We start from the raw sequence: 27,676 nt of genomic DNA, 5'->3' as shown, positions 1-27,676 counted from the left end.
TAGTGATACCTAGGGTCATGTTTATTGCAGCACCATTCACAATAAATATGATATAGAATCAGTCTAGATACACATCAACAGAAGGTAGATGGGTAAAATGTGTTACACACACACTATTATTCAATCATTAGATAGAATGAAATTATGTAATTTTGCAGAAAAAAAATAGAACTGGAGGTCATCATGTTAAGTGAAATAAACCTGACTCAGGCCAAGTTCAAGTGTTTTCTCAGATGTGTGAATCTATCATTTTTAAAGACATGAAAGTGGAAAGAAGACTATCAGAGGACAAGAAGGGCAGCAGCAGCAGGTGAGTGGTGGGGGCTAGGTGGAAAATACAACCATCTTATATACATGTCTGAATTTCATAATGAAACCATCATTATGTATAATTGGAATATACTAGTTAAAATGCAAAAAAATATAATTTAAGAGTTTTTTTCCTTTAATCATTCATGAAGTGCTATAATAGGAAAAGGTTCTGAACATTAACTTCTTAATCCATCAACCTGGCCTTAATCAATGAGGTATGCAAACTGCCTTCTAAGTACAAATTCTTCCTCTAGCTAACATTCTTTTCATATGTCTACATTATATGTTTTCAGTAAAATGAAAAAAATGGAGTTTCTTCATGTGAGGATTCTTTAGTAAAAGCAATAGCCATTGCTCTCATTTTTTTAAATCTTTTTTCTGAGACAGGATCCTGCTACACAGCCCAGGATGGTCTCAAACTCATGATCCACCTGCCTCAGTCTCCCAAGTACAGGAATTGTGCCAGAACATTGGCTCTATTGTTTCTTTTTCATCCAATCTTGAAAAGAATCTTCAGTGTCCATTTACTGAGAGGCTGATGCTCCACAAAATGTGTTGAGCCTTCTGATGTCAGTGATATATTGGTAGCACAGCAGTCCTGTCATGTTTTGCAAGTCAGTTATCCAATTTAGATTTAGAAAATTCAAGGCAAACCACAACATTCTAAAATTTCAGCAATGTGAATACCAGTTCCATTTCTCAGAGAATAACGTAGCCAGTCTAGGGTCCTGTGTTGTCCAGGTGCTGAGGATTTCTGAGTGGCTGTGACTCAGAGTTCTTAGTTCAGTAAGCCTCCCTATGAGATGCGCAAAGTGCTGCGGGTCATCTGGATGATGCATTTTTGAATATTTAAATAAAATTTGTAGAACTGGTTCTTGTAAATTTTCTACATGTTGCTTATTTTTAAGACATGGACGATCTGAAAAACATATTTATCTTAAAGCATACTATGAAGTGGTAGAAGCAATGAGTTCATTAACACAATGTAGTTATTAAATCTTATAAATACTTAGAGAAGCCTTAATACATGCTAGATTTGCTAATTGTCTTCATTCATTATTTTATTTAATCTTCACAATAGTCTATGAAATAAATTGAATTTCTCACCATTTTGCAGATGAGCTTTCTGAAACAAGGAATTAAGAAATTTCCATAAAGTTGTGCATGAAGGGAAAGGTCAATAAGTAAATTTAAGAATATAATAGCAGCCAACACAGTGCTTGAAACTTTAAAATATTAAGCCATTTCCCAAAGTCAATAGGAAGTAAAGTGCAAATTCTGGACATCAAGCGAAACAAAAAAGATGTCAGGGCCATGAGATGGCTCAAGGTAGGCTTCTACAGAAACCTAAGAAGAATATCGTCCTCTCTTGAGTTTCCCTGTTAGCTGTTCGTTTTGTGTCTCCTTTGTTCATTGTTCTTCATTTCACAATGATAAATATTAGAAAGTATCGGGGTTCAGTTTTCTTCTGGACAAAGCAAGAATTTAACAGTGATGTGCTATAGAGGAAAGTAAATAGGGAAAGAGAATCTAGGGTGGACGGGTGGTAGCTATTTTAAAAGACTAATCAGAGATGCAATGTCATTTAGCTCAGACCCAAGATGGTGAAGGAGGGTATCATGTGAGTATCTGAGCAAAAATAGTGTTCCAGGCAAAAGATGTATGAAAGAACCATGGAATCTGTAGCAAGAGCCTGCTTAAAATGCTCTTGGGACATCTATGTCAAAAGCAGTGTGGCTGGAGTGGGGTAAGAAAAAGGAATAATAGTAGACAATAATAGAAAGAACTTTGGCTTTAATCTATGTAAAATAGGAAGCCATTGGAGGGTATGAACAGAGGAATGACATGACCTGACTTACATTTAAAGAATTTGTCTGGCTACTAATACAGAGAATAGACTCTAGAGAGGCCAAGGACAGAATCAGAAAAGCTAGTTAGAAAAATTAATTCAATTAGGCTGATTGGGCTAGAAACAGTAAAAAATGATTAAGCGCTAGGTATGTTTTAAGGGTTGAGCCAACAGATTTGTTACATATTTGAAATGGTTATAGGATAAAGAAAAAAGTTAAAGCTTTTTAAAACAATTTTGGTGCATGCAATTTGAAAGATAGATACATCGTTTAGTTGAGATAGAGGAAAAGTTATAAAAGAATGGGGTAGAGGGATTTCAGGAGTTCATTTAGGGCATTTTAAGTTTCATATGCCTGATAGACATCCAAATCAAAATCTTGAAGAGGCAATTTAATGGACTCTGGGGGAGACGCCACATCAGTATTTAAGTGTGGGAGTGGCAAGCATAAGTACGGGCTTTAAAGCTGTGAGATAGATGAGATCACAAAGGAATGAATGCAGAAGAAAGCAGAGCCCTAGGGCACACTCATATTTGTGACTGAAAGATGAAGGACGATGAACAAAAGAAACACAAAAAGAACAGCTTATAAACAGGGGAAATCGAGGGAAGATGGTGTTCTGGAAATCAAGTGAAAGAAAAAATATGTCAGGGCCATGAGATGCTCAGCAGGTCAAGACGCTTGCCACCTTCACTCAGCCTGATGGCCTGAGTTAAATCCCCAGAACCCACATGGTAGAAGGAGAGAACCAACTTCCCTAACTGTCCTCTGATCCCCACACATGTACTATGGTACACACACACAATGTAATTTTTTCTGGAAAAAAGGTTCAAACAAGGATCAACTGAAGATAAGTGATGAAAGTGTTGTTTAAAAACACCAGTTTTAAAAAAGCACATGTAACATTCTCTGTGAAATGCAGCTGATGGGTCAAGTAATGGTCCACTGGAATCAGCAGTGTCAAAATCCTGAAGACACTGACAAATTATGTTGGAGTGGAGAGGATGGAACAAAATCTGAGTGCAGAGAATTCAGGAGAGTGTAAGAGGAGGAGGAGGAGTAAAAGAGACTGGGGTATAGATAAGGCTTTAAAGAAATGTGTTCTATAAAGTGGATTGAAGACTTGGGAGCACATAGAAAATGGGCTGTAATATCAAGAAGGCTTTTTCTTTCTTTTTTTTTTCTTTTTTCTTTTTTTTTTTTCTGAGACAGGGTCTCCCTGTAGCCCCAGCTGTCCTGGAACTCACTATGTAGACCAGGCTGGCCTTAAACTCACAGAGATCCGCCTGCCTCTGCCTCCCAAGTGCTGGGACTGCAGGTGTGCACCAACACGCCCAGCTAAGAAGGATTTTTAAAAATATTTTCTTTATTATTTTTTACTTTATGTGTACGAGTGTATTGCCTGCATGTATGTGAGCGCACCCGTGTCGTGCAATGCCGCGGAGGTCAGAAGAGGGCGTCGGATTCCCCTGGAACCGAAGTTAAGGACGGTTCGTAGCCGCCATGTGGGTGCTGGGAATCGAACCCAGGTCCTCTGCAAAAGCAGTCAGCTCTTAACTGCTGCACCATCTCTCTAGCCCCAAAAAGGCTTTTTTTTTTAAGATGCAAGAAACTACAACACAGTCACGGGCTTAAAGGAATTTTCATAGAGAAGGACACTATGATGAAACAAAATTGGTTCATTTGGCTACAGCTAATAATTTAATAACCAAGAGCTCCATCTGGCATCCCATTCCCAAATCTCATCCAGAGTCTCACTGCTGATGGTTTTTACCTGAGAAAAGCACAGTCGTTGCTGTAAGCAGGGCGTATTCAGTATCAGTTATGCTAAGTTCATTCATTCTTCTGTAGAAGTAAAACAGTGAGGCAATAAATTCTCTAGTAATACCTAAAAAGATTTAATATAAGTGTATTTTCATCAGAACATCGGCAGAATCAAACACATAGTAATTATCTTTTTTAAAACTTTTTAAAATTTTATTTATTATTTTTATTTTATGTGTATGCATGTATAGCCTGCATGTAGGTAAGAGCACCCGAGCAGTGAAATGCCTGCAGAGATCCCAAGAGGCTGTCTGATCCCGTGGGACTGGAGTTAAGGACAGTTATTAGTTGCCATGTGGGTGCTGGGATTCGAACCCAGATCTTCTGCAAGAACAACCAGTGTTCTTAACCATTGAGCCATCTCTCCAGCCCCATAATTATCTTTTTCTTTTAATCAAAATAGTATAAGGAAAAGGAAACAAGGGTGAAGCTCGGGGTGGCTGCCTGTGTGAGGGCCACCCGGTTCCTCTTGTCATACACTGGAAGGCCATGCCTGATCCTCACTCTCTGCTCATTTTTGGTGTGCTATGGAGAGAAAAATCAGAGCAATGCAGTTTGAACCAAGTAGGAGGCTCTGAGACTGAGTGCCTTTGGCCTGCTGAGCTTCTTTCTTGGTGTTCCTGGATTGCCCAGTGAAAAGCCCATACTTTTGCCCAAAGCAGTGGTTGCTACTGGGATGAAAAGAGGGTTCTGTTGGGAGTATATGACAACATCAGCATCCTGGGAACCTTTGAAAAGCATCCCAAAGAATGACTCAGAGGCCCCATATGGCTTTTCATCTAAATATGAAATAAGAGCCAGGTTTGGTTGGCATGGGCCTTTAAATCCAGCACTCTGGAGGCAGAGACAGGCAGATCTCTGTGAGATCAAGGCCAACCTGGTCTACATAGTGTGTTCCAGGCCAGCCGGGGCTACAGGAAGTTACTGTCTCAAAAAAAAAAACAAAAATGAATAAATAGAGAATGAATTGCAGCGATATAGCCAAATGAAGAAAATGGTTATATAGAATCCTCAGTCTTCTCCAGGATGAGGCTCCTGATGTGTTATCCAGTCTCAAGTGGTCATCCATAAATACACATATAAGAGCAATTTTAATGGGCTCAGTGGATTGTGTGTACATAGATATACTATATGCATATATGTGCCTGCAACAATAATACATATATATGTATATGTATAACAATCAAAAGTATAGAAGTCACGAACTTGAGACGGAGTGGAGGCACATGGGAAGAGCTGGAGGAAATAGAGGGAGGAGTGGAAATGATGGAAATACAGTACTCATGCATGAAAGTCTCAAAAAAATTATTAAATTTTAAGGGGGGTGGGGTGGGGAAAAAATTAAATTTTCAAAGAAGTAGAGTGCTCATTGGTGATCTGCACAGCATTAACAAATGAATCAGCCATCCCTACAAATTCTTTAACCAATACAGAAGCACCCTAACAGGTAAGCCTACAAACGGACCAAGAGGCACATTCATCACCCTGGAAAAGAGAAAGGATTTTCTTCTACATGGGAAGGGTTTTGTTTGCTCCCTGTAATAAAATTGGGCACCTTTTGAAGAGGGGAGAAAATAAGACATCTCCATTCAGTATAATATTTTGTATGCACAATAATTACCAGTTAGAGTAGCAGAAGGATAGTCATTCTTGCAAAAGCTTTCCAAAGAATAAGCAATATTTTTATCACCACTATGATTATGGGTATTCAGTATATGAGCTGAGTGTTTTGACATTCTCATATTACCTATTAAAGAAAAAAGAATAAAGTTTGATTTTTTTCTAATCTTTATATGGATAATAAATTCAATCTATTTCAGAACCAAGCATAACTTTTAGATGAGAAACATTCCACAAAAATGACAGCTTAGCCAGGTCTGGTGGCACTTGCCTTTAATCACAGTAGAGGCAGGTGGAACTCTGTGAGTTCAAGGACAGCCTGGACTACATAGCAAGTTCTAGGTCAACCAAGGCTGCATAATGAGACCCTGCCTCAAAAAAATAAAATGAAAGATACCTTTACAATTTTTATTACTGAAACATAAAGCTAGATTAATAGTTTTTTTGTTTTTTTTTTTTTTTTTTGGTCTTTTTGAGACAGGGTCTCCCTGTAGCCCCAGCTGTCCTGGAACTCACTATGTAGACCAGGCTGGCCTTGAACTTACAGAGATCCACCTGCCTCTGCCTCCCAAGTGCTGGGACTACAGGCGTGCGCCACCATGCCTGGCTTATTAAAAAAAAAAAGTTCTTTTTATATAGTAGAGAAGACCCTCCAAAAATGAGTTTTCCATGATACTATAAAGAATGACTTTCTTAGACACACACACACACTCACACACACACACACACACACACACCATCCATGCATCACCTCTGCCTCATCAGTGGCTATGCTATGGAGGAGCCTCTTATAGAACCACTATTAAAGCAATCATGAATCAAGGGCCTACCTAGTCTTTAGCAACCTTCCAGACTAGTATGGGCAGGGAAGAGCAGCCAATGAATAAGCAAACAAAACAGATGGTTATTCATTGTAGCAAGTACAGTTAGTAAAGGCAGCTGGCATCACTGGCAAGATGCCATTTTGTTTCTTCCTACATCCTTAGTCAACATATAACTTCATGGCTTAACCTATTGTATTCACACACTAGAACAATGATGGGTTTCCTGCTCTATTCTAAGGGTTTAGAAAAATTTTTAAAAACTACTTTGATGAAAATATTGGTTTAAAAAAAAATTGGCTCCTGAGACTGGAAAGATGGCTCACTGGTTAAGAGCACTGGCTGCTTTTGCAGAGGACCTGGGTTCATTTCCCAGAACCCATATGGCAACTAATGACCATCTGTAACTCCAGTTCCAGGGGATCTGAAGCTTTCTGATTTCTGTGGGCATTGCATGACATGGATGCACTTACATACATGCAAGAAATACACTCATACATGTAAAATAAAAATAATAAATAAATTTATTAATCTGCTTCTGGGGCTAAGATGGCTCAGTAGTTAAGAACACTGGCTGCTCTTGCAGAGGATATGGGTTTGGTTCCCAACACCTACATGGCAGCTAACAGCCATCTATAAGTCTAGCTCCAGGGGATCTGATTCCCTCATCTGACCTCTTCAATACTATATTATAGAATCATCACCTCCTTAGTGTTTAAACATCCACTAAAATCCTCCTAATAAGAATACCTGTCTGATGGGCATGGTGGTACACATTTAATCCCAGAACTTGGAAGGTAGAGGTAAGCAGATCTCTGTGAGTTTGAGGCCAGCCTGGTCTACATAGTGAGTTTCAGGCTAGCCAGGGTTACATAGTGAGACCCTGTCTCAAAAAAAAAAAAAAAAAAAAAGACATGCTTGCATGACTGTCTTGGAGGCATACCAGCCCCCACCCCTAGCTGAAGAGTTATTGACAGTTGAAGCCTGCTAGGGGAGGAAGAGTCAGTATTTTGGGGAGGGGACCCTAGTAAGTTTGCGATGCTCCACTGGATGGCCCTGTACCCAGTCACACATGGGCAGCACAAATTAGACTCAGTGGGTTATTTATTTAAAGGAAAACAAAAGGAGGAAGAAAAGAGATGATGAAGTTGGGAGGGGAATGTGGGGTGATCCTGAAGGAGGGGTGGAGAGAAGTGAATATGATCAAAATTCAAAATACACCAGACGTGGTGATGCAGGCCTTTAAGCAGGGGATATTCAGTAAGATTGAGGCTAGCCTGGTCTACATAGCGAGTTTCAGGCCAGCTGGTGCTACGGGGAGACCCTGTCTCAAAAAGATTTAAAATTTTTCAAGATAGTCTGCATCTATTAAAAAACGAAGTTTCTTTGATGAGTAGTGGCAGGTTCACTTGTCTGTAAATACAAGGATCATATTTAGACTACAGTAAGAAATTGCAGTGGTTTAGGTAAGTGGCAGAAATGGGTTCTTCTCTAGGGTTTATGATTTCTCCAACTATGTGTACTTGGCTATGTGTTACAGTACCATGCATGAATTCCCTCCTATTGAATGGGCATTAAGTATGTATCCTTATATTTACAGACAAGTGTGCCTCTCACTACTCATCAGAGAAGCTTCTTATTATAACAGATGGAGACTATTACAACATCCCACAACTACGGGAGGCTGGAGAGATGGCTCAGCAGTTAACAACATTGGCTGCTCTTGCAGAGGACCTGGGTTTGATTCCCAGCACCCACATAGTGGCTAACAACTCCACCTCCAGGGGATTCAGCTCCCTCTTCTGACCTCCAAGGGCATTGCATGGCACAGATACACTTACATACATGCTGGCAATACACTCATACACATAAAATAATAATTTAAAAATTTTACATATTTTATTTATTTATTTATTTTATGTGTATGAGTGTATGGCCTGCATGTATGTGAGTGCACCCGTGTTGTGCAATGTTGCGGAGGTCAGAGGAGGGCTTCAATTTCCCCTGGAACTGGAGTTAAGGACAGTTCGTAGCCGCCATGTGGGTGCTGGGAATCGAACCTGAGTCCTCTGCAAGAGTAGTCAGTGCTCCTAACCGCTAAGCCATCTCTCCAGCCCCAATAAAATTTTTTTAAAAATAATTCTAGGTGCCAGGCATGGTGATGCATGCCTTACTCCCAGAATTTAGGAGGCAGGCATATCTCTGTGAGCTCAAGGTCAGCCTGGTCTACATAGTGAGTTCCAGGTCAGCTGGGGCTACAGGGAGACCATCTCAAAAAGGACCAAAATAATAATAATAATAATAATAATTCTAGGCTAACCTGGACTACATGAGATCCTAGCTCAAAAACAAAGTACTTAAAAATGTGGAACCTGGATATGTGTGTGTAAAAATATATATATATGGGTGTGTGTGTTTAATGTTATGTAATTTGTTGTTAAATTTAATATAACTATATTAAAGCTAAAAGCAAGTCTTTTTTTACTTTTGAAGATTGATTCTCTCCGACTGTAAAGCTGGGCTACGTGAAGGAATGCCACTTCTGTTTTTGACTCTTGCTGTAATGCAGTCTGATCCTCATTGGTCAAAGTTTCAAATCCTTTAAAAAAAGAATGTGAAGAAATAGATAATGAGAAGATAATGTTCAGGTAGTCAATACTGTAAATTGTTTATTTATTTATCAATCCTAAATGCTTCCTGGGAATAACCAAAGTATGTAAATTCAAATCTGAATAAAATTCTTTTACAGTGTAAAAGTGTAAAATTTTAGGGCACTTTCATCAGTACTAGGTAATACTTTTCTTATGTCAAGGACAAATTAAACATGGTTGATTTAGCCTTGAATGTGTTTTTAAAATGAGTTACATGTACGTATAAATATGTAATGGAACTGAGTTATCTCCCTGTACTTGTAAATACATGTTTTGGTCAACCATGGCTTGTTTTTGGTATTATAGAGGAAATTTTGTTTCCTTGTCCATTAAAAAAAAAAAGGTCATTATAATAATGCTTTTAAATATTCAGTTTTTCCATCTACCTGATTAATTGAAGTAAACAAAATAAATATGTTTCTGTAGCCAGAAGTAGCATTGGTAGAAAATAGAGGTTTTGCTATTGAACCCAGGGCCTCACACATGCTAGGCAAGCACTCTACCACTGAGCTATATATGCAGCCCCCAAATGAAAGGTTTTTTTATTTTATTATAATGTCCCTTTTGTTTAAACTAAAGAATTTGAGGCTGGAGAGATGAGTCAGAGGTTAAGAACACTGACTGATCTGGGTTTGGTTCCCAGCACCCACAAGGCAGCTCACAACTGTCTATTACCCCAGTTCCAGGAAATCAAATGTCCTTTTCTGACCTCCATAGGCATTGCACATATACATGCAGGCAAAACACTCATACATATAAAATAAAAGTAAATAAAAAATTAATTATAAAATAATAAAACAAAAAATTTTACCTGGGAGTCCCTTGGTAAAATTCATTAGCCCACGAATGTATAGGACTGCTGTCTCTGAGAATCTCAAAAAACTTAATTGAGGGCTGGCATATTCCTGCACCTAATCCATAAAAAGAAATAAAATTAATAACTATTCTTTTCTTTCAGATTATTGAAGTTTTAACTGTTATTGCTGTTTTTTCCTAATATAATTAATTGTAAATTCTTTCTTGCCAGTAATGAATACATACAAGTTTATTTGTTTCCCCTAAAGGAATCATATATTTTTGATGAGCAGCCACTATGTTACTGATAAGATGATGCTCCTCTTGAGTTAGCTCCAGGTTTTGCTGAGTCTGTAAGGAAGCAGAGCAGAATCTGTAAAGTATGCCTATTAAACAAGGTATTGTTAAAGAAACAAAAGACTGCTCAAGAAGAAAAGTCTTGCCGCTTTTCCAGATCTCGTGGTGGATGATACAAGTTTGCTGTCTGCTCCTTCTTCTTCCACTTTGACGTCAGAGTGAAAAGAACTCTTCGCCTTCAAGCTCTTTCTAAGTCTCTTTGATTTACATTGGATTTCTGTGAGCAAACCTGTGATATTACAAAATTCACACAAAGTGGTTTTGACACAGCAAATAACATCATAGGATTTAGTGAAAAAATGCCTTAAGCGCATTATAGACTTAAATGATCATAGATCATGCCTTAAATGATCATAGACTTGCCCTGTGCATGTGCATATCAATTAAATTTCCTATATTTCAATGGGCATGGTGGTATATGTCTTTAATCCCAGCACCCAGGAGACAGAGGCAGGCAGATCTCTGTAAGTTCAAGGCCAGCCTGGTCTACATAGTGAGTTCCAGGCCACCTGGGCCTACAGGGAGACAAAAAAAAGGTTCCTATGTTTCTTTGTGTTTTTCCTTCCATAGCTACCTTGTCTGCTTGAAAATACATTTACCCCAAACAAAAAATAAAAATAGAAATTTTGCATTTCCAAATTATGTTTACATTTTTATGTAAGAAATCTCCACACTAATTGTTTCTTGGAAGCAATATAGAATATCTCTTGGTAAAGAAAGTAGAGCTACCATATCTATAACTTTTACCAGTGATTTTTATATCATAAAGTCAAGAGAGTTGATCTTGTGATTTTAAAAATAATCTTAGTCAACTTTTCCTATGAACCAGGCAAGGCAATGATACTCTTTTTTATAATGTGAAAAAGTTTTATTTGGGGATTGTTCCTTTTATAAAGTTTTTAAATCTTAAACTGGTACCTTTACTAGAACAGAAGTAGTTACCGTAAATCACTCCTACAATTATCCAAATATTAATAGAGCTACCATTTTCATAAGTATAAACAATATAGATTGTATAAAAATAAAGAAAGAGCTGAAGTATAGGGCAAAACCACAGCCTTGGCCTCTTCTAAATGATTTATTTGTCAAAGAACAAGAACATGAAAAAACATGAAGGCAATTAAAACATGTCAGTACTGACATTACAGTATTAGGATAAGTTAAGGGTGAGTGTAATATGAAAATCTGCAGCAAGGATGGCAGGAATCTGGACACAAGAGAATGACATTTGGATGCTATTTATGCACCAACCACAAAAATAACACTCTTACCAGTTCTTTTATTTTGCCCTGGCATAATTCCTTTATGTTACAGGGTGGCTCATTTTATTTATAGAATACCTCAGAAGACCCTGAGTTCCCTTTCACAGATGTTTTCTGCAGTAGGATAAAAGCCAACTTTTTAGGTGTACATGATAGGACATGCCCTTAATCCCAGCACTTGGGAGGCAGAGGCAGGCAGATCTCTGTGAGGCCTGGTCTGCATATCGAGTTCAAGACAGCCAGGGTACATAGCGAACCTGACTCAAAAATAAAATAAAAGACAACACTTTCAGGGACTGCTATTTACTGAATTGTGTCTCCCAAACTTCATATATTGAAGCCCTAACCCCAAACCCCAAATGTGATAGTTTTTAGAGACAGAGACTAACTGACCCATGTGTCAACTGTTAGAAGGCTTCATATACCTAGATATCAGGTGAGCTTTTGGAAACTATGAACTTTAAATTTTGCTCCTTATTAATACATTATATAACTTTAGATTAAGTAATGTGAAAATACAAGAACTAATGAAGATGAAAACATGATTGATTCCAAAATTACAGCACTATAGCACAGAGTAATGTTTATGGAAATAGCTAGTTAGAGTGGTAATTGCTAAGTCTATGTAACCCAAACAAATACGTCAGTGTTCAAAATGACACTTGAAGAAAGCTTTAAGTACTCAGTAAGGTTGGAAAAGTTTAAAATCCCCTTCAGAAAACAAAACAAAATCACAAACAAATTGCACTTACATTCCGCCAGCATCCCCACTGCCTTACACTTTTTCAGTCTGCACTCTTGACATTTTCTGCGCATGTACATATCCATTTCACAATGACCACCATTCTTGCAACTATATATTGCATTTTTGGTGATGCTACGTCGGAAAAAACCTAATAACAACATTTTTCAGAGTTTAGCATTGGTATTTTTAGTTATTTTTTCATTTTTATTATGCACCTTAAAGTAAACAAGTCAATTAGATTATTTCAATAAAATGAGAGTTTGTTCCTTAATAGAGTTTTTTTAACATACATTTATCTGGAAAGTTATGTAATCCTTTCCTAATTGATATATTTCACCCAGAGGTTAATTCAATAATCATATCTGAAATGGCCTTATTACATTAAGACAGCTCCCTGCTCTACTACAGGTAAATTATTTATTAGCATTTTAATACTATATTTTACAAAATACCAAAATCTCACAAAGCGTCTCTCAAGTTCCCTTTAAAAAACAGGTTTCTGGGCCTGGCGAGATGGCTCCGCAGTTGAGAGCACTGACTGCTCTTGAAGAGGACCCGGGTTCAATTCCCAGCACCCACATGGCGGATACGAACCATCCTTGACTCCAGTTCCAGGGGAATCCGAAGCCCTCTTCTGACCTCTGCGGCATTGCTCAACACAGGTGCATCCACATACATGCAGGCAATACACTCATGCACATAGAAAAAAATAATAAATAACATATTTTTAAATATATAAAAAATAAATAAATAAATAAACAGGTTTCCCAGTTTAAAACAAAACTAGGAGAAAAACATTGGCAACAAGTGGAAAGTCTGGGGCTGCAGCAGGCCTGGTATACTTACTGCTGCCTTTGCATGCTGCTAGCACACATGGACCTGATCAAAAAGCTTCTCAACAATGTGCCCCTGTGGAAGTGGCTGCTGGAGCCCACACTCCTGTTCTGCTGACCATGGACAATCTATGTCATGCTGAGTTCAAGCCGAGATGTCAGGCAGGGCAGTGCAGTGCCTGGCTGCAGGCCTGTGGCTGCAGGTCATCCCACCCTAGAAGGAACTGCTCAGTAAAGATCTTTGCACAGGGATGCGCATGCTCTCTCTCTCTCTCTCTCTCTCTCTCTCTCTCTCTCTCGATATACTAATTAACATTCAGATCTTTTTTAAAGTCATTTTTGTTCCTACATTAAATTCTATAGGAAAACCTTTTGCTTGCTTTGTTCATATTGAATTTTGTACTTGAATGTGAAAGTCCTCATCAAAAAAGGAAAAAAAAAACTGAATAAACTTTACATTTTATTCTCACATCTTTGATCACACAGATTGATCCCTCTGAACATGCTTCTCCCTAATTTTTTCTCATACTTTAAAAACATATTTTTACACGTCTGAAATGTTGTGACTCTCCAGCTAAGCTATCAGTTTTGTTTTGTTTTGTGTTTTTGTTTTAGTTTTTTCTTTTGAGGGGACGTTTTTATGAGTTTTTGTTTTGTTGTTGTGCTGAGGTTTTTTTTGTTTTGGTTTTTTTTTGAGACAGGGTCCCCTTGTAGCCCCAGCTGGCCTGGAACTTGCTATGTAGACCAGACTGGCCTTGATCTCACAGAGATCTGCCTGCCTCTGCTTTTTGGGTGCTGGGATTAAAGGCATACATACCATGCCTGGCCTTATCAGTTTTGTTTAACTTTGTCCTTACCTTTGCAACCTTCACAAGTAAGTGCGTTATAGTGATATCCTGATGCCTTGTCACCACAGACCACACAGAGCTCTCCTTGTCCCTTCCAGCGTGAAGAACAGATTGGTCTGGACATTTGCATCTCAGGGTATCCATCTTCAGCATCATGAACAACCACATAAGTGGATTGATTTAATTCACAAGAATCAAGTCCGAACCATCCGCCACCACTGTACTGTGAATCCAAGCTATATGTGTTGAAATGGCTTTGCAACGATTGGGGCTGTAATGTTGGAGGGAACTGAGCAGTAGAATACTGGCAATAAGGTGATTCTTGAAAATCAGTGTCAGATGATTGATAATGGATTTGTTCAGGTAAAATATCTAGTTTTATTAACATAAAAAAGAATAAATGGTTAAAAAAGTCAAAAGTTCATAACTGTTTTCAAATTTCAAAGTTGTTATTCTCAATATGTCCACTACATCTTGGAACTTGCATAATGGGCACACAGTAAATGGAACTCAATACCTGATATATGCTACAACCCCAGAGGTGTGCAGCAGCAGGTCGGGAGCCAGAAAAAAGGGCAACAGAGGCTCCTATGCCAATCTAGTCTCTCTCCTTAAGGAAATGTATTTCCCATATTTTGAACTGAAGGTTTTTTCCCTATATTCTGCAATTTCCTTGTTGTAGTTACTGCCATAGCATGTAAGTGGGGAGCTTGTCCCTCCTGGAAACAGACCTTCCAGGTATCAAAGCCCTAAATTTTTGGAGAAGGCTGAAAGCACAGTAAGAACGCATCCAGCTTCCCAGCCCAGGTCCAGAGTCAGGCTGACCACTGCCATGGCTCAAGTCAGTTTATCTAGGCCTGCTTCCTGGGGAAATCTTCCACAGTCCCCCTAGCCAGAAAAAGATAGTGCCTCTTACCCTAACTTGGTCATGTCAACCAACTTTTGACCCCCTTACTTTTGATTCTGTCCTCAGGCACAGCCCCTCCTCCCTACTTCCCCATAAGGGACCTTAAAAGAACATGTGTCTTAGGCCTGCTGAACTTAACTTCAGATTATACCGTGTTGTCAGCTCTAAAAATCCTTGTGCCTAAAGGATGATTCAACTCCATGCATCTCTTGAGCCATGATCTCTAAACAGCTACAACTGTTTTTAGTAAAGTCATAAATAATATGAATTAACAAATTATCTCACCCCAAAAGAAAAAAAACACACTTTTCAAACAACAGCGACAACAAAAATATCCTGACCTTTTGTTTGAACTTCTCATGTAATGTGTTACTACTCTTTTAAAATTTGTAGCCTGATCTGTTACTTTCTTGTTTTGTTGTTTATATAGAGATTGATTTATCTTTCTCAAAGGGTTATTATAAAAATAAAATGAAATAAGATAGTTTTTAACACACAAGTGGGAATGGGATGATGGTTTAGTGGGCTAAAGCCCTTGCTGTGTAAGCACGAGGATCTGAGCTCTGATCTCAGAACCCACATAAACTGGACCGGAAATGAGTATCTGTACTCCCAGCACTCCTCTAGCAAGGGGGACACAAAATAGCAATGCCCAAAAAGGCAAACAAGATGGAAAGTGAGGGCTAACATTCAAGATTGTCCTCAGACTTCTACACGAATGCCTGCACTCACACACATGTGATTCTTAAAAAGCACTTATTGGAGGCCTTGAAATGGCTCAGCTAGTAAAAGCCTGATGACTTGAGTTCAATACCCAGAGCCCACTTCAAGCCAGATGCAGTGGTATGTATCTGCAATCCCAGCACTCTCTCAGTGACATGGGAGGCAGGGACAAGAATCCCCAGAATCTCGGGGATCAGCTTGCCTGGAGGATGCAGCCTGGCAGAAAAGGTGAGTGAGATCCTGCCTCAAAAACAAAGTAGAAGGAGAGGACTTGCTCCTGAAAGTTGACCTCTGACTTCCACATACTTGCTGTAGCACAAAATCACCCACACTCACACATATAATACACACAATAATTATTTAAAAAGTACATTAAAAACTATAAAATGGCACATGAGGTATTACTATCACAATTACCAGAAGCTCCCAAGTGACAGCTTATGTCCTACTTACAAGATAATTACCAAACTTAAATTCAAAATATTGATTCCAAAAGAACCCAGAAATACTAGATGCTTGATGTGAGCAACTGTTCATTGTACTTTTCCCAATGTTGTCACCAGATGATTAGATTTAAAATTATCTTCAAAATTCTACCCTCAAGATCAGTAAGCAGGATGATTTTTATTAGTTGACGTAAGTCATTTACAATCATACATCCAACACCAATGCAGTATTGAAGAAATACCAAATAGCCTGATATAAGAAAAATATTGCTAGGACTGGAGAGATGGCTCAGCAGTTAAGAACACTGGCTGTTCTTACAGAAGACCCAGGTTCGAATCCCAGAACCCACATGGCAGCTAACAACTGTCTGTAACTCCAGTTCCAGGGGATCCGACAGCCTCTTCTGTCCTCTGTGGGCATTGCACAACATGGGTGCACTTACCTACATGCAGGCAATACACACATACACATAAAAATAATAAATAAAATATTTTAAAAAAGAAAAGAAAAATATTGCCATAACTCAGGAGTAAAGTACTTGCCCAGCATGCACAAGGCCCTGGGTTCGATCTCCAGTTTTGTAGAAAACACAACAAATAAAAGAAAAATGTTAGCAGTAACATTTATAGAATGAATTTAAAAAAAAAAAAAAAAAAAAGAAGGGTCTTTTACTGGAGCCCCTTTAACTACCTCTTTTTCATACCATGTAAAGGAGTTTAAATTATTGTTAAAAAGCTGTATGTAGCTGGGCATGGTGGCACACACCTTTAATCCCAGCACTCAGGAGGCAGAGGCAGGCAGATCTCTGTGAATTCAAGGCCAGCCTGGTCTACATAGTGAGTTCCAGGCCAGCTGGGGCTACAGGGAAACCCTGACTCAAAAAGACCAAAAAAAAAAAAAGTTGTATGTATGCTAGATGTGGTGGCATGTACCTTTAATTCCAGGACTGGGAGGCAGAGGCAAAGTGGAAGGAACTCTGTGAGATTGAGGCCAGCCTGGCCTACACAGCAAGTTCCAGGGCCTACAAGGATACCCTGTCTCAAAAAAAATTTTTTTAATTGTATGTAAGATTAAATTTATATGATTGCCTTATCCTTCTGTAGGAAATTTCTAGTGTCGCCTGAATTCTTTTTTTCCATTTATTTTCATTTTATAAAACTTCTATTAAGATTAAAATTTCAAGTATAGCTATTTGTAAAGTACATTTACTAAATTGCATAAAGATCTGCCTCAGTTAATCCTTGAAAAGAACTTCAAATTTGCATATTAATCCTTTTTTTATCTCACACAATTTTAAACTACTGTGCCTTTCTTTCCATTTGATTTTGATTTACAATATATTACTGGTTTTTAAAATTATTTTCTCCCATAAAAAGTAATTTAAAGTCATTGGTTTTTTATTAATTTTTTTGTTAAATCGCTGTAATTAATCACAATTCCCCCACACAAAATTTGTTCACAATTATATTGTAGGTTTTTTTATTATTATTATTACATACCATAGTACTGCATGGGTTCTGCAAGATAATACCCATCCGTTGGAGTGACATAGGCATTTTCCATTCTCTGGTCCAATTCTCACTGTTTTGTTTACTTCAGCAGTGCTAGACACTTTCAGAATAAAACCTGAAGGGGAAAAATGTGGCAGACTTCTTGAAAGAATGATTATCAAATCATACCGATTTGATAAAATTACAATGTAAAACCAGGTATGGTAGTGCACACCTGTAATCCTAGCACCTTGGAGGCTGAAGCAGGAGGATTACCATGAGTTTGAAACTACTCAAGACTATATAGTAAGTTCAAGACCAGCCTGAGATACATAGCAAGACCCTGTATCAAAAAACAATGAAAAAAATTAAATGGAATTTTTTTTTGACACAGAGTCTCACTATGCAACCCTGGCCTGAAACTTGCTGTGTAGACCAGGTTTACTTTGAACTCACAGAGATCCTCCTGCATCTGCCTCCTTAATGCTGGGGTTAAAGGTTTGTGCCACCAAACCTGGTGAGTTTTGTTTGGGTGTTTTGGGGGGGGTGGAGGAGGGTTTGAGACAGATTTTTCCTGTAGCTCCAGCTGGCCTGGGACTCTTTATGTAGTCCAGGCTGGCCTTGATGTCACAGAAATCCACCTATCTCTGCCAAGTGCTGGGATTAAAGAAGTGCACCACCACACCCAGAGCCATATATATATATATATATATATATATATATGCAAATTTAGACTGTAGGGATAGCTCAGCAGGTAAAAGCACTTGGCCTGGAGACCTGACTTTAGCCTCCAGAACCCATGTGAAGGTGAAAACAACTCCACAGTCCTAGGAGTCCACATGTGGCATGTGCACACACACACACACACACACACACATGCACACGCACGCACACACACACAAATAATAAATCTTTCAAAAGAAAAATGAAGAATATAGTAGAATTTATACCTGAGACATTACCATTTTAATCAAAAAATACTGATTTTTCATATTTCCAAACACCAAGTTATTTAAATATTCCAATTTCTTATCACTTAGCCTTTATAGATGAATTAATAAATTTTGGTAATAATAATTGTAATTCTTGAAAGTATATTAAATTTCAAGTCAGACCTCAAACATTGTTTTTCCACTTATTTATGGATTATTTATTAAAACTGTCTCTAAACCCTAGCTTCTTTGTAGAAGTACTAAAATCCTGGCATAGTTGGTGGAAGAAATGGATTAAGGTATGTAAAACTCAATGCAATTCTTGGCAATAGCTAATTCCCAAAATTGTTCTAGTGGGCTGGAGACATGGCTCAGTGATTAAGAGCTCTTGCTGCTCTCCTAGAGGACCTGAGTTCCGATTCCCACACTTACATCAAGTGACTCACAACTACCTGTAACTCCAGTTCCAGGAAATTCAATGTCCTCTTCTAGCTTCCATTGGCACCCAGGCACATGCACATACACATAAATAAAAATAAATCTTTAAAGATGGGCACGGTGGTGCATGCCTTTAATTCCAGCACTTGGGAGGCAAAGCCCAGTCTACATAGTGAGACCCTGTCTCTGAATAAATGAAAAATAAACCTTTAAAATTTGTCTTTTTAGGGGCTGGAGAGATGGCTCAGCAGTTAAAAGCACTGGGTGCTCTTGCAGAAGACCCAAGTTCAAATCCCAGCACCCACACGGTGGCTAACAACCCATCCATTACTCCAGTTCCAGGGGATCCAATGCCCTCTTCTGACCTCCACAGGCACTGTACAACACAGGTGCACTTACATACATGTAGGCATAACACTAATACATGGAAAATGAAAATTAAAATATAAATAATTTAAATTTTTTAATTTGTTATTTTAATAGTTCTTAGATTTCCATTTATAAATTAAGATGAAGTAGGAAAAAAAAGTAGACTTTTTCATGAATACTAAGGAAATTAAAGAGGAGAACAACTTCATAATATTTTCTAACCTTCTAACTTCTAATTATTGGTTTTTATTTTTTAATTTTTTTTTATTATTCATGTATGTGAGTGCACCCGTGTCGTGCAATGCCACGAAAGTCAGAAGAGAGCTTCGGATTCCCCTGGAACTGGAGGTAAGGATGGTTTGTAGCCACCATGTGGGTGCTGGGAATCGAACTCGGGTCCTCTGCAAGAGCAGTCAGTGCTCTTAACCACTGAGCCATCTATAACACTATAATAAAATAAATATTAAAACATTGATTTTGGTTCTGCTTGATTACTGACAACAGTTTATTAGTTACTGGAAAAAAAGCATTTTACTTTTTTAAAAATATGTATGTGTGTTATGCTTGCATGTGTGTAAGTGCAATTGTGTCATGCAGTGCTTGTGGAAGACAGAAGAGGGCATTGGATCCCCTGGAAATGGAGTTACAGACTGTTGTCAGCTGCCATGTGGGTGCTGGGATTTGAACCCGGGTGCTCTGCAAGAGCAGCCAGTGCTCTTAACTGCTGAGCCTTCTCTCCATTCCCTGTGTTTTACTTTCAATAGGAAAACAAAAAGTGAAAGTTATGAGGAAAAATTATTAAACTCTAAGACCATTCCTTATGGGGAAAATCCTTGTTTTTGTTATTTCCTAGAAAAGAACTCCAAAAAAGGATATATCTTTGACTAGAATTAATCAGGAAATCAGTTTTGAAGCTGGAAGTTATTGGAGAAAAATTTATCTCAAAGGCCATAGTATTTTGTAAACACTGTTTTTTTTACTATTTTATTTATTATTTTTATTTTATGTGTATGAGTGCATTGCCTGCATGTATATGAATGCACTCGTGTCGTGAAATGCTGCGGAGGTCAGATGAGGATTCCCCTGGAACTGGAGTTAAGGACGGTTCATAGCCTCCATGTGGGTGCTGGAAATCGAACCCGGGGCCTCTGTAAGAGCAGTCAGTGCTCTTAACTGCTGAGCCATCTCTCCAGCCCCGGCCATCATATTTTGTAGCTTTATTCTCTCCACTATAAGAAAATAAGTTTGAGTGGGTTTAATCCCAGCATCTGGAGGCAAAGGAAGGTAGATCTCTGAGAGTTCCAGGCCAGCCTGATCTGCATAGTGAGTTCCAGGTCAGCTGGGGCTACAGGGAGACCCTGTCTCAAAAAGACAAAAGGAGAAGGAGAAGGAGAAGGAGAAGGAGAAGGAGAAGGAGAAGGAGAAGGAGAAGGAAAAGGAGAAGAAGGAGGGGCGGGGGGAGAAGAGGAGGGGGAGGAGGAGGGGAGGAGGAGGAAGAGGAGGAAGATGAAGAAGAAAAGGAGGAGGAAGAGGAGAAGGAGGGGAGGAGAAGGAGGAGGAAGAAAAGAAAAAGAAAAGGAGGAGGAGGAGGAGAAGGAGGAGGAAGAAGAAATTTGGCATGAGGCTACATACTTCAGGTGGTTGAGGCAAGAGGATCATTAGTGTGAGCCCAGCCTGAGCTACAACAGAGAGACATTGAGTCAAAAAGAAAGCAGAAAAGGGCTATACTTTAAAGGGGGTGGGGGCTAGAGAGATGACTCACTGGTTAAGAGCACTGGCTACACTTGGAGGTTCAGTGCCCACATCAACATGGTGACTAGTAACCATTAGCAACTCCAGTTCCAGGGGATCTGACACCTCTTTTAGCCTCCATGGGCATTGCCTGCACATGGTACACTTATATCAGTGCAATCAAAAAGCTCTTACAGATAAAAATAAAAATAAACAAATTCATACACATAAAATAAATTTTTTTTTAAAAAAGAAGAAAGTGGGTTTTATTGTTTTACAGGAGGTTTAGAGAGTTGTTTGGTTGGTTGTTTTGTTGGTTGGTTGGTTGATTGGTTGGTTGGTTGGTTGGTTGGTTAGTTGGTTGGTTGGTTGGTTGGTTTTGGTTTGTTGGTTGGTTGGTTGGTTGGTTGTTTTGTTGGTTGGTTGGTTGGTTGGTTGGTTTGTTGGTTGGTTGGTTGGTTGGTTGTTTTGTTGGTTGGTTGGTTGGTTGGTTGTTTTGTTGGTTGGTTGGTTGGTTGGTTGGTTGATTGTTGGTTAGTTGGTTTTTGAGAGAGGGTCTCATGTAGCCCAGGTTGGTCTTGAACTACTGTTCCTCCAGCCCCTACCTTCCAAGGGTTAGGGTTATAGGCCTTTGCCACCAGGTCCAGCAAAAATGGGTTTCTTAATCATGCCAAAAATACTTATACATGACACACTTCTGAGATGGCTTCAGAGAGATTATGTTTTTTTAATATTTTATTTTAAGTACAGGAGTATATTGCCTGCATGTATGTAAGTGCACCCATGTTTCAAATGCTTATGGAGGTCAGAAGAGGGTGTCAGATCACCTAGAACTGGAGTTACGAACAGTTGTTAGCCACTATGTGGGTGCTGTGAATTGAACCCAGGTCCTCTGCAAGAACAACCACTGCTCTAAACCACTCAGCCATCTCTCCAGCCCCCAGAGATTAGGGTTTTTTTTCTTTTTTGGTCTTTTTTTTTTACTTTTACTTTGATCTATTACTAATGTAACAGTTCCATCAGTAAGATTTCTACATCTATAAAGATGTTTCAAACAGTAATATCTCTGAAATCTGTCTCTTGTCTCACCTAGTAGGATCTAGACTCCTTTAAAAGCATGTGAACCTCCCCATCCTCTGCTGCCGTAATAATAGTTGTTTGAAGGGTAGTACCTCCAGGTAAATGTACTTTCAATATGAAATCTCCTTGAGAACTAAAACCCAGCAACAACTGGATCAGTCACTATGTACTTCTGTTTTTCCACTGCTGTAAATCAGTTGCCTCTGCATAATAAAAGAATTCTGAGTTGAATGTGGTGGTGTACTCTTGTGACCCTTGTACTTGGGAAGTGGAAACAGGGGAATCCAGAGTTAAAGGCCATCATCAGCTACAAAGTAAGTTCAGGGTCAGCCTGGCTACATGAGACTCTCAAAAAAATGTTTCTAGTTTAATTTGTGTACTGTTTTTAGCAATACTGTCTAGTTCCTTCTAAGCTTCTCTATTGAGTATCAATTAGATTCTAGAACATTACAAATGAACATGGAATCTTGAACTTGTTCATCCTCCTTTTAAAATGATTGTATTTACCATTAAGCTTAATACAATATTAAACAACTAAAGGAAACTGAAAATCAAAAAGCAATCAGTTGTTTACATACAGAATTTGCTGGCTAAGGGGTCACAAGCCAGAGTTAGTATATTGAACAAAACTGGTGATATCCTGACAACACAGAAGTACCTTATAATAATGTCAGGATTCAAGCTATGAATACTAGTGTTCTAAGGCCTTCTTCTTCTAACATCAGGAAATAAAATCCCAAATAATACTGTCTACATCAGATCTGTTTTCATCAGCTTATGGATGAGTTATACTCCTGGGCATATGGGATATATACATAAATAATACTTCGATAAAGCAGTCCCTTTCCGAATATTAAATGTGCATCTCTTAGGTGCTCAGAATCATGCCTACATTATTTTCTATGCAAGACTTTTCACAAATTAAAAGTTCTTGTTTTTAATGTTTAATAGGAGGATTGTAGTATTATGCACAGTAAAATAAATTTTTTTAAAAAATAAAGTATTCATGAAGCTAGGTATAGTGGTACATGCCTTTAATCCCAGCACTAGGGAGGCAGAGGCAGGTGGATCCCTGTGAGTTCAAGGCTAGCTTGGTCCACACAGTGAGTTCCAGGACAGTTGGGGCTACAGGGAGAGCCTGTCTCAAAAAGATCAAAAATTTTAAAATTTTTAAAAAGTATTTGGGGTGGGGGGGAAGCCGGGCGTGGTGGCGCACTCCTGTAGTCCTAGCACTTGGGAGGCAGAGGCAGGTGGATCTCTGTGAGTTCACGGCCATATTGGTCTACATAGTGAGTTCTAGGACAGCTGGGGCTACAGGGAGACCCTATCTCAAAAAAAAAAAGTATTTGGGGGCTGGAGAGGTGGCTCAGTGGTTAAGAACACTGACTGTTCTTGCAGAAGACCCAGGTTCAAATCTCAGCACCCACATGGCAGCTAACAACTGCCCATAACTCCAGTTCCAGGGGATCCGATAACCTCTTCTGTCCTCCACAGTATTGTGTGACATGGGTGCACTTACATACATGCATACACATAAAATAAAAATAATAAATTTTTAAAATTTATTATTTACCTTTTATTATTAGTACTTTGCCCAGGCTAGACAAGCTCTCTACAAACTGAGTTATACACCCCCAGCTGAGAACTGCTCTACTAATGGGAGCAAGGCAGTGGGTGGGTTATTTCCAACACTCTCCTTTGGACATTATGGGAGGCTCAGTGTTGATACCTCTTCTTGAAGTAAACCAGATGTTTGGTGAATACTTGGTCTTTTTTAGTTTAAATATTCCACTGATTGTAATGTATATTTATAGGATGTATATCTTTTTTGTTTGGTTGGTTTGATTTTTTGTTTTGGTTTTTTTTTTTTTTTTTTTGGTCTTTTTGAGACAGGGTCTCCCTGTAGCTCCAGCTGCCTGGAACTCACTCTGTAGATCAGGCTGGCCTCGAACTCACAGATATCAGCCTGCCTCTGCCTCCCAAGTGCTGGGATTAAAGGTGTGTGCCACCATGCCTGGTAGGATGTATATCTTATGTTCAGTATCCTAATATTGTGAGAGATTCTTAAGAATAAAAGAAGTGAAGAAAAAAATAACAATTTTTTTTAGTTTTTTATTTTTTAAAAAATATTTTGTTATTTTTATTTTATGTACATGCATATATTGCCTGCATGTAGATAACTGCACCCACGTCATGTCATGTTGTGCAATGCCCGCAGAGAACAGAAGAAACTGTCAGATCCCCTGGAACTTGAGTTAGGGACAGTTGTTAGCTGCCATGTGTGTGCTGGGATTCAAACACGGGTTTTCTGCAAGAATAGTGTTCTTAACTGCTGAGCCATCTCTCCAGCCCCATTTTTTTTATTTTTTAAAGCATTCACAAAATTAGTTTTAAAACATTGAAGTAGGACCAGCAAGATGGCTCAGTAGGTAAAGGCACCTGCAACCAAGCCTGACAACCTGAGTTCAATCTTAGGGATCCACAAGATGGAAGGAAAAAACTGATTCCTGCTAGTTGTTATCTGACCTCCACATGCACTTCATGGTACACACACACACGCAAATAAATGTAATTTTTCAACTCAAGTATATTATTAGTAGCCTAGAAACATGAAAAAAATAATTTTTGCTCTGCTAAAGAAAGAAGTTTCAATGGAAATTCATTTAAAACAAAATAACTTAGTTATAAGAGGATTTTTTTCAAGAAAATCAAGTTGGCATGGACAAAGTCTTATTTTTCTTTAATAAGTATAGCTTTTATTGAAATGTGTGTATTTTCCACAAACTGTCATTGGCATTCTATTGAAAATATACTTAATTCTATAAACGACTTTGCACGCCCTCTTCTTTACTCAGATATTGTCCTTAGGAGATTTTCACATATATATCTAGAACTTTAACAGGAAAAAAGCATATTGCTTTCTGAGACCTAAAAATACGTGTTAGGGAGTTTTCCATTTTTAGTTTACTGTCGTCATGTGTCACTTGAATTGCAAATGAATTAATGGTATGAATTAATATAGCTGAAAAGCAAACACTTTACAAGAAAAACATTTCAGTTTTTACAGTAGCTTTAACAAATGGCACATAATTTAAAAAATGTTTTGCAAGGCAGAGTTTTTCTCTGATACAAAATTATAAAATGGTTTTGCATGGTAGTGTTCTATGAGCCAAAAGTCACCAGCCAAAGCTTACAGACATAGAGGAAGGAAGAATATCTTTTAACAACAGAAATTAAGGTTTATTGATTCTTATTTATTAATACTTTGCATTTCAGAATACAGAGGGCATTTTTCCATGGCTAATCAAAGGATTTGATGGTAGCTTATTGACATATAAGTAACATAAAATTAAATCCTAACTGTGGAATTCAGAATATTCATATCAGATTCAACTACCTTCACCATCTAATACCAGAGAGTTTTAATAACTTCCCCAAATCCCATACCCATCAGCAGTCATTCCTTATTCCGCTTTCCGGAATGCCTGACAATATTAATGCCAATATTAACAGTGTATTAATTACTAATAAAATATTAATCAACTTTTTTCTCAATGAATTCACCTATTCTAAATAGTCCAAACAAAAAGAATCATATAATTGTACACATAGTTTTAAGAGATAAAAGTATCTAATTCATATTATAATTTTATGTTAAACATTATGTTCAGTAACTTTCATAGATTAAGAATGATAGCAGAAAAAGTAGGCTAACATTTAAAAAATTAATGGCTATGAAATTATTTTCTATATTTCAGAGATATAGAAACATCATTTGTATCTGTTTCCCTACTCTAGAGTAGAGTTCATAATCATATCATCATACCATCTTCAACAAAGATGTAATATGCATCAGAATATATTGCATGTCATTTTGAATTTCCTTATAATCTATTCTTTCAATAGTAAAAACATTATCAATAAGTTCTTGATTTAAAAAAAAATTCTACTTAGCAAATAGTGAGTGAACATCATTCTTAAACAACATGTATTACTACATCAAATGTCAACTAAGTCAACTAAAGTCCAAAATTGCTTTATGCTCCTATAAGTGAGAATGAAATTACGATCTAATTTTCTTTACCCAACTAAATTCTTATTTTTAAGAGAAAATTGTTTTTATAGCTTGACTCTATAGTAGTAATCAGCTTAATCAACTTTGCAAGAAGAATTTGTGATGATGATAGAACTAAAGATCTCAAAAACACTTTTTATTTACATTATACAGCTTAGTAATCATTTAAATTGACAACAAAATTAATACTCATTTTTAATTTAGGCAGCATAAGATTACAAAATCATCTCATTTTATAATTTTATGTTAAATTTTTATATGAATTTTATGCTAAAAAAACAGAAGATAAAATACTCACAATTGGGTTATACTACTATAGGTTGTCCTTTTCCTCACAAAATGAGTACATACATTTAGCAACAACTTGGACTTCCCAGCTGAGCAGAGTGGGCCTTTCCCCTATTTATCAGGGGTTAGACAGGGGACACTGCATCCACTTAGGCTCCAGACACTCTGCAGAGCAGTGCTTCAGCTCTATCTCACAGACAAACTTCCCACGCAATCCTCTCTTAGGTCAAAACAAGGGCAATCACAAGCTGACATAAATCAAAATATAACCAGATCATTGGGGATCCAGGCCTTGGAGACCTGCAGGTCACACTCTCCAGGGCTCCTCATTGTTTATTTAATGAATACTTTGTTTTCTTCATTGAATTAGATATTCTTCTACTTTACTATAAAACATTGGGTCTCTACAAACTAATAAGTAATATATGCAGAAAGTGAGGGAAGTCTGCGTTGATTGAAAAAGCCATGCGCACAGGAGCTATGAAAATTCAACTTATCTCCATCTTCTTTTCCCTACAGAAAAAGTTGTTAAACTAATTAGAAATATGATTAATAATTCACAAGCTAGTACAATGTTAGATGCATATGTTATCCTCTCTCTCCACTTTCATAAAAATTGTAACACAAATGGATATTAATACTTGCTCAAATTCTTATAGCTAATTAGTAACCAAGATGCGACTCAACAAAAATGCAAGCAGTTGAGCAAGATACCTAAATAACTTCACTCTCATTTTTGAAGATGTTGCTTAGGCTCATGATATCATTCCTTGAAGGCATTCCTATGGAGGCAAGGTTGCAGGCAGCTCCATCATTAAACTCTGGTTTTTATAGTCATATCTCTGACCTGATGTCTCAAGGCTTTAATATTAATCTAGTTTCTGATTTTCTAGTTGTTAAGTTCATGCTGAGTCGGCAAGATTCTCATCCTCTACAGGGAATATCACATAGTATTGTGCTGTTTTGTTTTGCTTTTTTTTTGAAACAGGGTCTCATATAGTCCAAGCTAGCCTTGAACTTGTTATGAAACTGAGGATGATCTTGAACTTCTGATCCTCCTGCCTCCACCTCCCAAGTGCTAGGATTATAGCTATGCACCACCACTCCCTGTTGTGCCAACTTTTTTAGTAGTAGGCCCCATATTGCACATTTTTTAATCTATCTACCAAAGAGTAAGGAACATGGTACTTTAATTCATTTGTATTGATTATAAAATATTCCGAAGATTGGCTCAAAATTATACCTTAAGAGATTTAACACTCTGCCGGCGTGGTGGCA

General features: G+C 38.0%; 1 protein-coding gene across 1 annotated transcript; it reads right to left on the bottom strand.

Annotated features, from left to right (window-relative positions):
* LOC103734963 (bile acid receptor-like) lies at positions 1-26,467 on the bottom strand. Its single transcript, XM_008834037.2, has 11 exons — positions 26,409-26,467; positions 17,495-17,621; positions 13,928-14,290; positions 12,245-12,385; positions 10,317-10,459; positions 10,120-10,224; positions 9,890-9,989; positions 8,913-9,026; positions 5,608-5,733; positions 3,937-4,050; positions 1-1,231 (listed from the first exon to the last, which is right to left on the bottom strand). The coding sequence occupies exons 2-11, from the start codon at positions 17,556-17,558 to the stop codon at positions 984-986; spliced, it is 1,518 nt and encodes a 505-aa protein (XP_008832259.1). The 5' UTR covers positions 17,559-17,621; positions 26,409-26,467; the 3' UTR covers positions 1-983.
* Between the last annotated feature and the right edge of the window lie 1,209 nt (positions 26,468-27,676).

Source organism: Nannospalax galili, unplaced genomic scaffold, assembly GCF_000622305.1.
Source record: "Nannospalax galili isolate Female #2095 unplaced genomic scaffold, S.galili_v1.0 scaffold475, whole genome shotgun sequence".
Lineage (NCBI taxonomy): Eukaryota > Metazoa > Chordata > Mammalia > Rodentia > Spalacidae > Nannospalax > Nannospalax galili.
Note: the sequence above shows the minus strand (reverse complement) of the source record. Positions and strands in the feature narration are given on the sequence as shown.